The sequence below is a fragment of the Salpingoeca rosetta genome, assembly GCF_000188695.1.
Source record: "Salpingoeca rosetta unplaced genomic scaffold supercont1.38, whole genome shotgun sequence".
In the NCBI taxonomy this organism is placed as follows: domain Eukaryota; class Choanoflagellata; order Craspedida; family Salpingoecidae; genus Salpingoeca; species Salpingoeca rosetta.
Window position 1 is genome coordinate 658,237 of NW_004754896.1, and position 13,472 is coordinate 671,708.

The 13,472-nt window shown below is 56.5% G+C and overlaps 2 protein-coding genes across 2 annotated transcripts in view; both read left to right on the forward strand.

Moving 5' to 3' along the window:
- PTSG_13079 (uncharacterized protein) overlaps positions 1 to 12,262 on the forward strand; it is a 16,690-nt gene extending 4,428 nt beyond the window's left edge. The window contains exons 8-35 of the mRNA XM_004988118.1: positions 1 to 317; positions 643 to 767; positions 1,008 to 1,591; positions 1,837 to 2,138; positions 2,389 to 2,614; positions 2,752 to 2,818; positions 2,980 to 3,065; positions 3,326 to 3,390; positions 3,618 to 3,806; positions 3,972 to 4,032; positions 4,198 to 4,293; positions 4,514 to 4,650; positions 4,844 to 4,942; positions 5,124 to 5,251; positions 5,447 to 5,881; positions 6,224 to 6,287; positions 6,426 to 6,549; positions 6,713 to 6,812; positions 6,969 to 7,172; positions 7,369 to 7,595; positions 7,668 to 8,672; positions 8,835 to 9,035; positions 9,187 to 9,384; positions 9,541 to 10,097; positions 10,320 to 10,373; positions 10,531 to 11,462; positions 11,667 to 11,699; positions 11,900 to 12,262. The exon at positions 1 to 317 is cut by the window's left edge and continues 85 nt beyond it. Of these exons, the coding sequence (XP_004988175.1) occupies positions 1 to 317; positions 643 to 767; positions 1,008 to 1,591; positions 1,837 to 2,138; positions 2,389 to 2,614; positions 2,752 to 2,818; positions 2,980 to 3,065; positions 3,326 to 3,390; positions 3,618 to 3,806; positions 3,972 to 4,032; positions 4,198 to 4,293; positions 4,514 to 4,650; positions 4,844 to 4,942; positions 5,124 to 5,251; positions 5,447 to 5,881; positions 6,224 to 6,287; positions 6,426 to 6,549; positions 6,713 to 6,812; positions 6,969 to 7,172; positions 7,369 to 7,595; positions 7,668 to 8,672; positions 8,835 to 9,035; positions 9,187 to 9,384; positions 9,541 to 10,097; positions 10,320 to 10,373; positions 10,531 to 11,462; positions 11,667 to 11,699; positions 11,900 to 12,063 (6,780 nt within the window). The 3' untranslated portion in view covers positions 12,064 to 12,262. The remainder of the gene's footprint in view (positions 318 to 642; positions 768 to 1,007; positions 1,592 to 1,836; positions 2,139 to 2,388; positions 2,615 to 2,751; positions 2,819 to 2,979; positions 3,066 to 3,325; positions 3,391 to 3,617; positions 3,807 to 3,971; positions 4,033 to 4,197; positions 4,294 to 4,513; positions 4,651 to 4,843; positions 4,943 to 5,123; positions 5,252 to 5,446; positions 5,882 to 6,223; positions 6,288 to 6,425; positions 6,550 to 6,712; positions 6,813 to 6,968; positions 7,173 to 7,368; positions 7,596 to 7,667; positions 8,673 to 8,834; positions 9,036 to 9,186; positions 9,385 to 9,540; positions 10,098 to 10,319; positions 10,374 to 10,530; positions 11,463 to 11,666; positions 11,700 to 11,899) is intronic.
- A 442-nt stretch (positions 12,263 to 12,704) lies between these two features.
- The window catches only part of PTSG_13080 (uncharacterized protein), a gene marked incomplete at its 3' end in the record, with an annotated part of 3,072 nt that continues 2,304 nt past the window's right edge, over positions 12,705 to 13,472 (forward strand). Inside the window, exons 1-2 of the mRNA XM_004988119.1 lie at positions 12,705 to 12,950; positions 13,246 to 13,391. Coding sequence (XP_004988176.1) covers positions 12,713 to 12,950; positions 13,246 to 13,391 — 384 coding nt within the window. The 5' untranslated portion in view covers positions 12,705 to 12,712. The remainder of the gene's footprint in view (positions 12,951 to 13,245; positions 13,392 to 13,472) is intronic.

The following is a 13,472-nucleotide window of genomic DNA, read 5'->3' on the forward strand; positions in this document are numbered from 1 at the left end:
TGTGTCAGCGATGGCGACTCCAACCTGCGCTGCTACCCGGTGCTGAACGGAAACATCTACTTCCAGGAGCCTCTTCAGACGCCAGCGCGCATCCAGGGATCCGCCATTCTGAACGATGAGATGAACCACGAGCTCTCCGACATTCTGCCTGACCGGTACTTTGAGCTGTGCTACTCCACAGACCGGGACGGGTTCAATGCCAACACCTTCCACAGCAAGTGCAACGGCAAGGGCGCGACGGTGACCATTGCTCGCCGAGAGAACACCAACTATGTCTTTGGCGGATTCACCTACGTGCCATGGAGCAGTGGATCGGGGTGTGTAGCTGTGTGTATTGGAGGTCCGGGGTGGGTTGCGCTTGCGTGTGTTTCTGTAATTGCTGTGTGTGTATTTGTTTGTATCTTCATACCACACACACACACACACACACACACACACACACACACACACACACACACACACACACACACACACACACACACACACACACACACACACGGTGCGTGTTTGTACGTGCTAATGCTTGTGGCCTACGCTCGCTGTCTTTGTTTTGATCTCATGTGCACCACTACCACCACCACCACCACTACCACCACCACCACTACCACCACCACTGCTCTCATGACTCTTATTCTCCGTCAGCTACCACTATGACTACGACGCGTTTCTGTTCAAGTTCTCCAACAACAAGGTGTATCGCACAGACATGGACGTTCGCTATCCCCAGAACGCCGTCTACCACAGATCCAACTACTGCCCGACCTTTGGTGCGTTAGCGAGATGTTGTGTGTATGCGCGCGTGTGCTCGTGCATGTGTGCGTTGGGTTTGTGGTGTCGTGTCTGACCGTTCCACCTGCTTGCACTTGCATCTGTGCATCGTTACACCATACTGCTTTGTGTGCGTGTGTCACCGCCAACCAACATGCACACTCACACGCCGTTTCCACGCCCCTTCCCTCTCACAACACGACACGACACGACACGCACGCACGCACATTCACATGCAGGTAACGGCCATGATCTGTACATCTACTCCAGCTGCACATATGCGCGCACCAACGCCTACGGGTACAGGATTGACAGCGGCGGCTACAACGACTACTGGCTCGCTGGCTCCCGTAGCTTCCCCATTGAGATTATGGAGGTGTTTGTCATGCAGAACAAGACAGTGGACCCCTGCGACACGGTGCAGTGCCTGACCAACCAGTGCACCACAGCCAACAGGTGTGAGCTTGGCAAGTGCGTGCCCACCACGCTTCCCGACGGCTCCCCCTGTGACGACGGCAACAACGCCACCACCTTCGATGCGTGCCTCGGCGGCCAGTGCATGGGCGTTGCGCTTCACAGCGACACCAACGAGTACACGTTGGAGGACCTCCACCCCGGCCACACATACGCCGTGCAAGTGCGCGCGTACACGGCAACCGGTGGTGGGCCGTTCAGCGACATTGTGCATGGGCGCACGGTTGAGGCACCACCAACACAGCCACCATCGAACGTGCAGACCACGGTGCTCTCCGATACGAAGATCAAACTCAAGTGGGAGGAGCCGCCGATTCCAACGCACAACGGCCGTCTGCTTGGCTACGAGGTATGTGTGTGTTTGTGTGTTTGTGTGTTTGTGTGTTTGTGTGTTTGTGTGTTTGTTTATGTGTTTATGTGTGCGTAAGTGATCGTTGTGGGTGCGTTTCTGTTGTGTGGTCATTGCGTGTGCTTGAGCGAGTGTGTCTCGATGTTATTTCAAGCATTCATTTGCACCAGCGCACTACGTTGTTTGCTCATGTGCATGCACTCACCTTGCAACACTTCCAACCACCATCGCCAACCACGATGCAGCTGTACGTGTCATGGGATGATCGGCAGCCGCAGCTGGTGACGAGCTTGCACTTCCTCACCTTCACCGTCACGGAGCTGAAGCCATACACAGACTACACATTTTACCTGACGACCGTCAACAGCGCCGGCAGCTCGCCCTGGGCCAACGTCACAGCACGCACGCAGGAAGGCCCGCCTGGCCCGCCGACACACGTGCAGGCTGACGAGGAGCTGTCTGACAACGGCGAAGTGATCACCATCAGCTGGCAGCCGCCACACGAACCCAACGGCGTCGTTACCAAGTACACCGTCTACTACCAGAAGTGAGTGATGCTGTGTGTGTGTGTGTGTGTGTGTGTGTGTGTGTGTGTGTGTGTGTGTGTGTGTGTGTGTGTGTGTGCGTAAGATTGCGTGACATGAGCGCGTGTGTATGATTGCGTGACATGTGTTGCGCTCGACACCTTTCCACGGTCCACCACACGCGTTTTGCATCACACCCACTCCTCCTCCTGCTTCTGCTCCTCCTCCTCCTACTCCTCCACGTCTCCTCGCAACAACGCGTGTTTGTGTCAGGCTCGGTGGCACGTGGCAGTCCATGACCACATCCAGTGGCAGTGTGCGGTCTCTTGAAGTGGATGGCCTGGACCCTGTGTCCACCTACCTCGTGCAGGTGTCAGCGTGGACGTCAGCCGGTGAGGGCGAGCGCAGCAACACCATCGCACCCACCACTGGCCAGGGCATTCCTCGCACACCGCCCGACAACGTCGACGCCAACGCGCTCAACAAGACAGCCATTAAGGTGTGTGTGTGTGTGTGTATGTGTGTGCTTATATGTGAAGGCGACGTGTCGTTTTACGACAATATCACCTCGTCATCCACCGAATTTACTCACGACCAATATCATCGTGCAACCATGACCACAACCACCGCCAACAGCTCTCGTACGAGCTGCCGCCGTCCGATGAGGGTGATGTCGTCGAGTACAGCATCTACTACACGCCAGGTGCGCCGTTGCATGCATGCATGCAAATGAATGCTGCGATGAGAGTGTGTCTTGCTCATGCCACGCGTAGCGTACTTGCAAACACATCAACGTGCACGTGAACACACACGCACACGCGCACGCAATCACTCATGGACATACATGCACGCACGCGCTTGCAGAGTATCTGCCTGATTCTTGCGACGACATCACCTGTGTTCGCCCCAACGCGTGCTACGAGCCAGCAGAGTGCATTCTTGACCCATACGTGAGTGTGTACGGGAACCTGAATGCTAAATCAGTGTTTGTAGTTGCTGAGTTTGGCGTGGTTTGACCACACACACACACACACACACACACACACACACACACACACACACACACACACACACACACACACACACACACACACACACACACACACACACACACACGTGCACGGACACATTCAAGATCGCTAACACTTGCACTGACGTACGCAATGCACACGTGCATATGCGCTCTGCGCATTCGGTTTCATGTTGACAGCGCGGTCCAATGTGCCAGCAGACCCCGAAGCCAGACGGCACCCCGTGCGGCGATGATGACGAAAAGTGAGTCGCTCATCTCAACACATGAACGATGGCTTTGCGTGTTGATGGTTTGATGCAACGCGTTTGTGTGTGTGCGTGTGTGTGTGTGTGTGTGTGTGTGTGCGTGTGTGTGTGTGTGTGTGATTGCGTGTGGGGGAGGCGCCGCACACCACTTTTATCACTCCATGCAATGTCTCACGACGTATCACCAACTCGCCACGCTCCGCCACTCTTCACACCCCCGACAGCACCGAATATGACACGTGTATCGCCGGCGAGTGCCGTGGCGTGCCCGCGCCCAACAACCTCGACACCTTCTCGCTGACGCTGTCCACCTCGTGGTCCTCGCGCAGCTACGGTATGGGCTACAGCCCGCGCCGCCACGAGTGGTGGTTCCCGGAGTACACGTCGTCCTCCGATGGCACCATCGTGTACAGGTGTGTCGATGTGTGTGTGTGTGTGTGTGCGTGTGCGCGCTTGGAAGTGTGTGCCGATGTGCTGGTGCGCGCGCTTGTTTTTGCCTCGTATCTTTCTGTCAATTGCAGCTCCAATCTCATGTACACCGTCACCAACCACCAACATCTGAACACTGATGCTTGCAGGTACGACGCCACGGACGTGTCCACGTATCTCGGTCGATTCCGCATCCAGCAGCGCCGCTACGTGAGTGTTGGATGAGGTGGTGACAGTGGTGGTTGCTGCTGAACGAGAGGGGGGGGGTTGTTATTGCTTGCTTGTGCATGAATAATGCGTGCTTTTTGCAAGAGAACGACGCGACTCACCTTTCTCTCCAACTTGCACGCTGCAAACGCGTTGACGTCTGCGCAGATCATGCAAATCTGGCCTGATGTGGATGACACGTATCTGATTGAGACGTACAGCGACAACTACGTCCATCGCATGGGCCCATTCCCGCTCGTCACGGTATGACAACGATGATGCTTGTGTGTGCGTGTGCGTGTGCGTGTGCGTGTGTGTGTGTGTGTGTGTGTGTGTGTGTGTGTGTGTGTGTGTGTGTGTGTGTGCGTGTGTGTGTGTGTGTGTGTGTGCGTGTGTGTGTGCGTATGTAGAAGCTGCCAGGTCACGCGCGTACTCACATTCCATCCTCCTTGCTCACCACCACCACCATTACTACGACTATCAGACAATCTGGTCGTACAATGTGGGCAGCCGCGTTGGCGGTGTGTCTGTGTACCGTGACAAGGTGTATGTCATTCGCAGCAACACCTACAACCTGCGCATTCTCGACCGCGACAGCGGCAACTACCTCCAGTCCGTCAAGTGAGTCGTGGCGCACGTGTGTGTGTGCGTGCGTGTGCGTGTGCGTGTGCGTGGTGCTCGCATGCGTGCGTGTCTTGCGGTCACTCTACTCCTGTAGCCGTCCTCATCTCACAAGTTCATCAAACGCATCACTGCCATTGGCGTGTTTACATCCGTGTTCCCTTATGTGCACATCTCTCCTTCTCACAAACAGCCTGCAGAACTCGCCCGGCTTCTCGTACATTTATGGGACTTTCGCTGTCGTGAACGGCCGCATCTTCGCTGGCGACTACAACGACAGATACATCTATCAGTGCGTCACATGTGCTGTGTTGCATGCGTGTGCATATGAAGTACAGTTGATTTGTTCTGGCCGGCCGTTCATTGTCGGTACTTCGACTTTGCTCGCGCTTGCGCACTTGCACGCACTTACACACACGTACACACATACACAATCACCACCACCACCACCACCACCACCACAATCACAACAGGTATGACCTGAGCAACTTCCGGTACCAGTCCCGCTACATCAATCACAATCAGGACACGCGCAAGCTCGGCTTTGATGGACAGAACATCTGCCTCAGCTACTACAGCAACTCTGTCCGCTGCTACCGAGGTGTGTACATGCGTGCGAGTGTGCGCGTGTATGTCTATGTTGATGTTCGTGTGCGCTTGCAATTGTGTGGGGCTTCGCACCTCTTATCCATTTCACCACACACACACGCACGCACACACACACGCACACACACCCACACACGCACACACACACACACACACACACACACACACACGCACGCATACATGACTGCAGTTGTGGACGAGAATGTGTATGGCGACCGCTCGCTCTTCCAGCGGAGACCAACGCAGGCCATCATGGGCTCCGAGATCCTGACAAAGGACATGAACCTGGCCATCTCCAAGGAGGTGTCGCCCAACAGTGACACGAGCTTCAAGCTCTGCTTCCGCGCATCCGACCACGGCTTCTCTGGCACCACCTTCCACTCCCGCTGCGACAAGAAGGGCCAGACGATCGTCGTTGTCCGTTCGACAGAGGGCAGCCCACAGGGTCCACGCGTGTTTGGCGCCTTTGCTCCCAACAGCTGGCACTCCGACTCATCCGCGTGGCTTCGTGCCGACGACGCCTTCCTCTTCCGCTTCGTCAATAACGGCCAATTCGAGCGTACGGAACTTCTCTCGCAGCCGCAATACGCGCAGTACACACGCCCAGGCTACTGCCCAGAATTTGGTGAGTGACTGTGTGTGTGTGTTGATGGAGGCTCCTCGGTTGTTCTGGACTATATTGCTGGCGTTTGCGAGTGCGTTTACACGCACATGCAGGCACTCACTCACACTCACACACACATGCACTCACACACTCACTCACTCACACTCACTCACTCACTCACTCACTCACTCACTCACTCACTCACACACTCACTCACACACTCACTCACACACTCACTCACACACACTCACACACTCACTCACACACACACACACTCACACTCACACTCACGCACTCACGCACTCACGCACTCACTCACTCACTCACTCACTCACTCACTCACTCACATTAACACGCATGCAGGCAACTCTGATTTCCGCATGTCGACGGACTGCCGGTCTGGACACACCAACGCCAACTCGTACACGTGAGTGGAAAGGATGTTTGTGTGTGTTGGATATGTTTTTGTGAGTAAATGCAATGCACGATGAATGGCTCGTCACTTGCTCATGCACACCACCATTCGTGCCATTATGTGTGCTGTGACCTCTTGAACTGAATACAGTGTGCACCAGAGCAGCAGCACGTACAACAACGAGTGGTTGACTGGCTCCGACAACAGCTGGCAAGTGGACGATGTCGAGGTCTTCTACCGCGTGGATGTTGCAGCCGATCCGTGCTCCGATGTGGTGCGTACAGCGAAGAGCACGTGCCCATGATGCTTGCCTTGCATGTGTGTGCATGTGCGTGCGTGCGTGTGTTGGGTTGTGAGCTCCCAACACACTTGGTATCACGAATCCCTTCGTGTCAATCTCATCCTCATGTGCATCATGCATGGTCCAAACATTGCAGACATGTGATCCACCAATGGATCAGTGCAAGCAGCCCGGTCGCTGTGTCAGTGGCGAGTGCGTCTATGACGATGCGCCAGATGGCACCGACTGCGACGATGGTGAGCTTGAATGCTTGTGTGCGTGTGTGTGTGTATGTGTGTGTGTGTGTGCGTATCTATGCTTTTGTGTGCATCGAGTCACCATTGCACTACCATTGCACGCCTCCTCGTTCCTCACCAACAAACATGCCACCCCCATACACATGCCCTTGGCAGGCGACGATGCGACGGTGTTTGACTCGTGCCAGGACGCCGTCTGCGTTGGCCGCCATCCCGTCATCACGGAGGACAACCAGCACACGTTCACTGGCCTCGACCCGTACACCACCTACGCCTTCCGTGTGGCTGCCCGCACCGTCCGCGGTCAGGGCCCGGCCTCTGACGCCGTCCGCGCCCGCACTCTCTCCGGCACCCCAACAGGTTGGCGCTTGTGTGTGTGTGTGTGTGTGTGTGTGTGTGTGTGTGTGTGTGTGTGTGTGTGTGTGTGTGTGTGCGTCGTGCTTTGAGTGCGCGTGATTCCTTCGCCTGGCTGCCTTGTCCCTCACACACGATCGTTTGTGCCCTGTCCTCATCCACGTGCCATTTCTTGCCTTTCCTTCCCTCCTCAACCCTTCAGGTCCACCCCAGGATGTGGTGGCGCGAGCGGCAGCAACGACCGTGTTGCACATCACGTGGAAGCAGCCGCTGTTTGGCGAGCGCCACGGCACCATCTCATCGTACAAGCTGTGGGTGCAGCGCCTGAACAGCATGCGCCAGCCAGCGGGCACACCCTGGACCATCGTCACGGGCAACGACCTCACCAACTACAACCTCACAGACCTCGACGCGTACACGTTCTATCAGGTGCGTGCATGTGTATGAACATGTGGTTGTTGGCATCGTTTGCTCAACTTGCTCTCTGTCTATATTGACCAGGTTTGTACCACCACACACACACACTCACTACACACCCACACACAACACTCACTCACGTACACACACACACGCACACGCACACACACACACACACTCACGTACACACCCTTACACGCACTGGGTCCGTACAGCGATGCGTCGATTGCTCGAACAGCCGAGGGAACACCACCCGTTGCACCCACGAACGTCCAGGTGGACAGCACAACAACCGAGACTGTCACGCTCAGCTGGGACCCAGTCAGCCCACTCGAAGCTGATGGCATCCTCATTGGCTACACCATCTCTGTGCGTCAGGGACCCAGAAGCGACTGCACGCGCCACCCCGCCAGCATCGACGTCATCTACATCGACACACCACGTGTGGAGACCTACACCGTGGTGGAGCTGCAGGACACTGCTGTGTATCCGTACGAGTTCCAGGTTGCAGCCCGCACTGCTGCTGGCGAGGGCGTATACTCTGCACCAGCGCTGCACATGACGAGCGGCGGGTCGCAGGTGTGCACTGGCCCATCCGTGTGGACATCACACGTCACCACCACATCCGCCAACGTGTGGGTGAAACCTCCTTTGTCAGTTGAGCTGAACGGCAACACCATTGCCACCATCAACGTGACCGTCACGGCCGTCGAGGACTCCAACCGCCGCCCCATCACCGGCGCAACACCGGCATGGCTTGTGTTCTCTGCTGCTGATGGCTTCAACGCCAGCCAGGCGCTGTCTGGGCTCGACCCGTACACGGTGTACAACGTGGAGGCCGTGGTCATCACCACGACTGGCGTGTCTTCGCCGACGTCTGCTCCCTACACGTTCCGCACCGCCGAAGCGATGCCCGGTGCTGTGGGCTCGCTCATTGCACAAGAGGTTGGCGACGTGGTGAAGGTGCTGTGGACGCCGCCATCGCCGGCAAACGGAGCGCTCCAGTATCGCATCACATTCACGCCCGCCGTTGATGGCACGAGTGATTTCACCACGTCCTACGCCAACTTCAGCCTCGACGTCCTCTCGGTTCGTTGTGTGTGCGTATGTGTGTGTATTTGCGCATGTGTGTGTGTGTTTGTGTGTGTGTGTGTGTCACCTTGCAAGCACCCTTAGTGGACAGCATGTCACTGACTGACACACACACACACACACACACACATTCTCCTCCTTGGGTTTCTCTCCTTGCAGGGCACGACGTACACCGTCAGGGTTGTTGCGCTGACGGGCGCAGGTGATGGCCCAGCACGCCAGACGACGGTTGAGACTGTCCCTGCCAACGTGGCTGCACCTGTCATTTCGCTTCAATCCGCGGCAGAGACAGAGCTGCGGCTCAAGGCCACTTGGACCAGCCCACTCACCGCCTTCCACCTCCAATACAAGGCAGAGGGGGTGAGTTACGTGCGCGTATGCTGTGTACGCCTGTGTGAATGTGCACTTGCATTTGTGTGTTGGTTGCTTCCCTCAAATGGTGCTTCTTGTCCACTCACTAAGTTTCACATGCGTGTTCTTTGCTTCTCTCACGTCCTTCTTTGCTCCACAGGATGATGATTTCAGCGATGTCATGGACTACGCCGTGTCTACCAATGCACGTCAACACACTTTCACCCTCTCTGGCCTGGAGCACTCCACATCCTACACCGTCCGCGTTCAGGCCGACACCGACGATGGTCTCGGCCTCACCGCCCAATACGAGCACGCCACAGCCGTTGTTCCTCCAAGCGCCCCGCAGACAGTCGTGGTGCGTCATTGAATGTGTGTGTGTGTGTGCGTGTGTGTGATGACTGTCTTTGCCAGGTGCTCATCTCATTGGCCCACCGTACTCACCAACGCCCGTTCACATACACGTGCATACATACACACGCGCACATACACACGCACACACACACACCAACAGGCCGTGGCCGTCAACAACACGCACGTGCGCGTGACGTGGTCTCCTGTCATGGCTGAGCATCGCCTTGGCGAGGTGCGCGGGTACCGCCTGTCCATCGAGCAGGGCATCAGCCTCCTGCCACCAATCGATGCCGGCCTCACCACGTGGTACATCGTTGGCGGTCTCAACCCCGTCACCACCTACCGCGTCTCCGTGATTGCGTACAACGATGGCGGTGATGGCGATGCCACCTCTCCGCAGTCCGTCATGACAGCCGCGAGTGAGTGTGCAGATGACGAGTACGAGACGGCGCCACCCATGGGGACGATGGACCGCCAGTGTGGGCCCTGCTCGTCGTGCGGCTCTGGCATGTACGAGCTGGTGGCGTGCACGCGCACCAACGACACCGTGTGCACCGCCTGTAGCACAACCTGTGGCGAGGACGAGTGGATTTCGTCGCCCTGCACGGCGTCGTCCGACATCCAGTGCACGATGTGCTCCACCTGCGATCCCTTAATCGAGAGCCACGCCGCAAACTGCACGCAGTCCTCAGACACCGTCTGCGTCCCATTCACCACGTATGTGTGTGTGTGTGTGTGTTGTGTATGTGTGCGAGTGTGTGTGTGTGTTCTGTATGTGTGTGTGTGTGTGTGTGTGTGTGTGTGTGTGTGTGTGTGTGTGTGTGTGTGTGTGTGTGTAGTCTTGTTTGAGCGTGTTGTATTGTTTACGGTGTCTGCTGTCACTCAAGTTCCCGAACTCAAATTCATGTGCGTGTGTGCATGCGTTTTGTCATTGAGCAGGACCACAACGACGACGACGACCACCACCACCACCACGACGCTCCCAACCACAACGTGAGCACCTTGCTTTGCAGTCGATGCACCCCACGCTGTCATGTGCACGCACACTCTCACATACGATCATCCACTCACGCACTCACCTGCTCGCACACCCAAACACACGAACAAACACACACGCCCACACAATTTTGTCCGCTTCGTGCGGTTGCAGACCATCATGCCATCCAACATGCGCCACGTGTGCTGGCGAGGGTGTGGACGAGTGCCTGTCATGCCACGGCACCAACAACGTGTACCTTGGCCGCTGCGTGCCATCGTGCCCTGCCTCAACGTACACGGACAACGGCCAGTGCGTGAGCTGTCCCGCCACATGCGACATCTGTACGAGTGCAGACGTGTGTGTCACGTGCCGTCGCGGCTTCTTCCGCCACAACGGCGCATGCGTGAACACGTGCCCTGCTGGCACCTACGCCAACGTCGACCTGGGCTCGTGCGTGGCATGCCTCGATGGCTGCGACGCGTGCAACGCGGACGGCTGCGTGCGCTGCGAGTCCAACAAGTTCCTTCTTCCAACCCACGACGGGTGCGTGGACGCGTGCCCTGAGCAGCACTACTCGGCCACAAACTCGCTCGGCGACGGCGAGTGCCGGGCATGCGACCGCTTCTGCCGCACGTGCTCTGGTCCGCTCCCCACGCAGTGCACGGCGTGCTTCACGGGCGAGGAGCTGAAGAACGGCCGGTGCGTGCTGGGAACAGGGGGCGCCACGACCACGACAAAGGCGGGCTCCAACCCCGGCACCAACGCCCCCACGACAAGGGACCCGTCCGCCTCGCAGTCTGGCACAGACAACACGGCGGCGTCCAGCACGATTGTGTATGTCGCTGTTGCTGTCGGCGCCATTATTGCCCTGGCCCTCATCATGATTGGCCTTGCCCTCCTTCGCCGCAAAAACGCCAAAGTCAGCAGCAACAACGACGGCAGCGCCGACAAGTTTGATCAGGGCTCCACCATGGCCCCGTACCGCTCCGGGTCCTTCCACGGCCGGGACATGGTCATCTCCAACCCGGCGTACATGATGAACGAGCCAAAGCCGTGGACACAGCAACCCGCGAAGAGGCCCGCCAACGACGCCGACATGGAGCGTGAGTAGTGGTTGTGGTATGATGTCGTGTGGTGTGCAGTATGTGGATGTGTTTGCGTTGTGTGTGTGTGTGTGTTGTGTGATGTCATATGTGGTGTGTGTGTGTGCATGTGTGTGAGCATGTGTACACCTGCTTTGTCTCGTGTTACACTCACTCCTGTCTGCTGCATCACTGTGTGCATTGGCGTTATTTCGTCAATGACAGCATTGTATGAAGACCAGGATCTCTACGACGAGCGTGAGTCGTGCTGGCGTGTGTGTGTGTGTGTGTGTGTGTGCGTGTACATGTGTGCGTGTGCGCACGTGGTGCAATATACTTGCCATGCTGTCGCTCCCGAATCAAATTTTGCACGAGCTCAACTCGACCGTGTATCTCGTGTTCATCTCGCCTCACATACATCAACCGCCGCTCTGTTGCCCCTCTCCCTCCTTTGACAGCGTCGGGGTACCTGACAGTGAACCCGGATGATGCTCCGACCCAAGATGCCGACAACACGGCGGGCAGCGGCGACAACAACGCTGATGACGCCGCCAACAGCGACGACGACGACAAGTACCAAGTGCCCGAGAACGAAGACGAGGAGAACCTCCCCGTGGAGTGATTGGGTCGTTGCTGCACCCTGCTGTTCACAACTTGACACGCTTTGTGTCGTGTTGGCGTGTACACATACACAAACACGCGCGCGCGCTGTTACCCACTTTTCACGCGTGTTCCTGCCATGCACACACTCATACGCACTGCACGCCATCCCATAGTCAACCCATTCACGTTATGTCTGTTGTTGTTGTTGTTGTTGTTGTTGTTGTTGTTGTTGTTGTTGTTGTTGTTCTTGTTCATTCTCTGTGTTGTTGATGACATGTGAAGGGACATGTTGTTGTTGTTGTATTTGGCTGATCACGATGCATGCCAACCATTATTGTTGTTGCTTCTTGTTGACGTGCAATCTTGGACTGTTTACGTGCTCCGCGCGCCTCGTGGGTCGCTGGTGTGTTGTTTGTGTTGTCTGTGTCGTTCACTGTTGTCCTGTCGTGTTGCTTCGTCCGTCGTGTGTTGTCTCTTTGTTCGTGTGTCTCTTCACGCTTCTCTTCTGTTACTTCCCTGATCTTATTCTGTTGAATGCAGTGCCATTGCCTCTCCGTTACCATCAAGACATATCATCATACACACCGTTCTCGTCTTCGTGGTTTGAGCGGCGAGCGAAGCAAGCGCCTTGAAGGAAAATTGATGCACATCTCTCGTGAACAATCGACATGCCTCAGTTTGAGCGCACGTTTGGTCATCGACGACCATCAACAACCCACTGTCCATCATCCCACCCACCCGCACCCACACCCACGATCCATCCATCGCTCCCAACGGCCATGAACCTGTTGACGGTGCCTGCAGCCAAGCTGCTGCTGGTGCCCGTGCTAGTGCTGCTTGTGTTAGCAACACCAACGAGTGTTGTTCACGCATCCCACGACATGTGCATGAGCGATGCACTTCGCAGTACGTTGTGTGAATGTTGTCCGGACGTTTTGTGTCTGCGTGTGCGTCTGTGTGTTTGTGTGTGTGTGTGTGTGCGCGCGCGCGCGCGCGCGCGTGTGTGTGTGTGTGTGTGTGTGTGTGTGTGTGTGTGTGTGTGTGTGTCTGCGTCTGTGTCTGTGTGTGTATGTGTGTGTGTATGTGCCTGTGTGTCTGTGTGTGTGTATGTGTGCGTGTGTTTACCTGCCAGTCACGTCAGGTGTGTCCGGTGCAAAGCCTATGATTCATGGACATCAATGCAATCCCACCCATTTTGCAGTGGTCACCACTGTCCCATGGGAGGACAGTAGCTCTGAAGGCAATGCCCGCTGGGAGTCTCACGACGTCTGGAGCGTCGGCCGCGCTCCTTGCTCCTGCGAAGAAGCCATCATCGAGCGTCCCATCGACATCAACGATTCCATTCAGGTGTGTGTGTGTGTGTGTGTGTGTGTGTGTGTGTGTGTGTGTGTGTGTGTGTGTGTGTTTGTGGGTGTGAAATATCGCTCT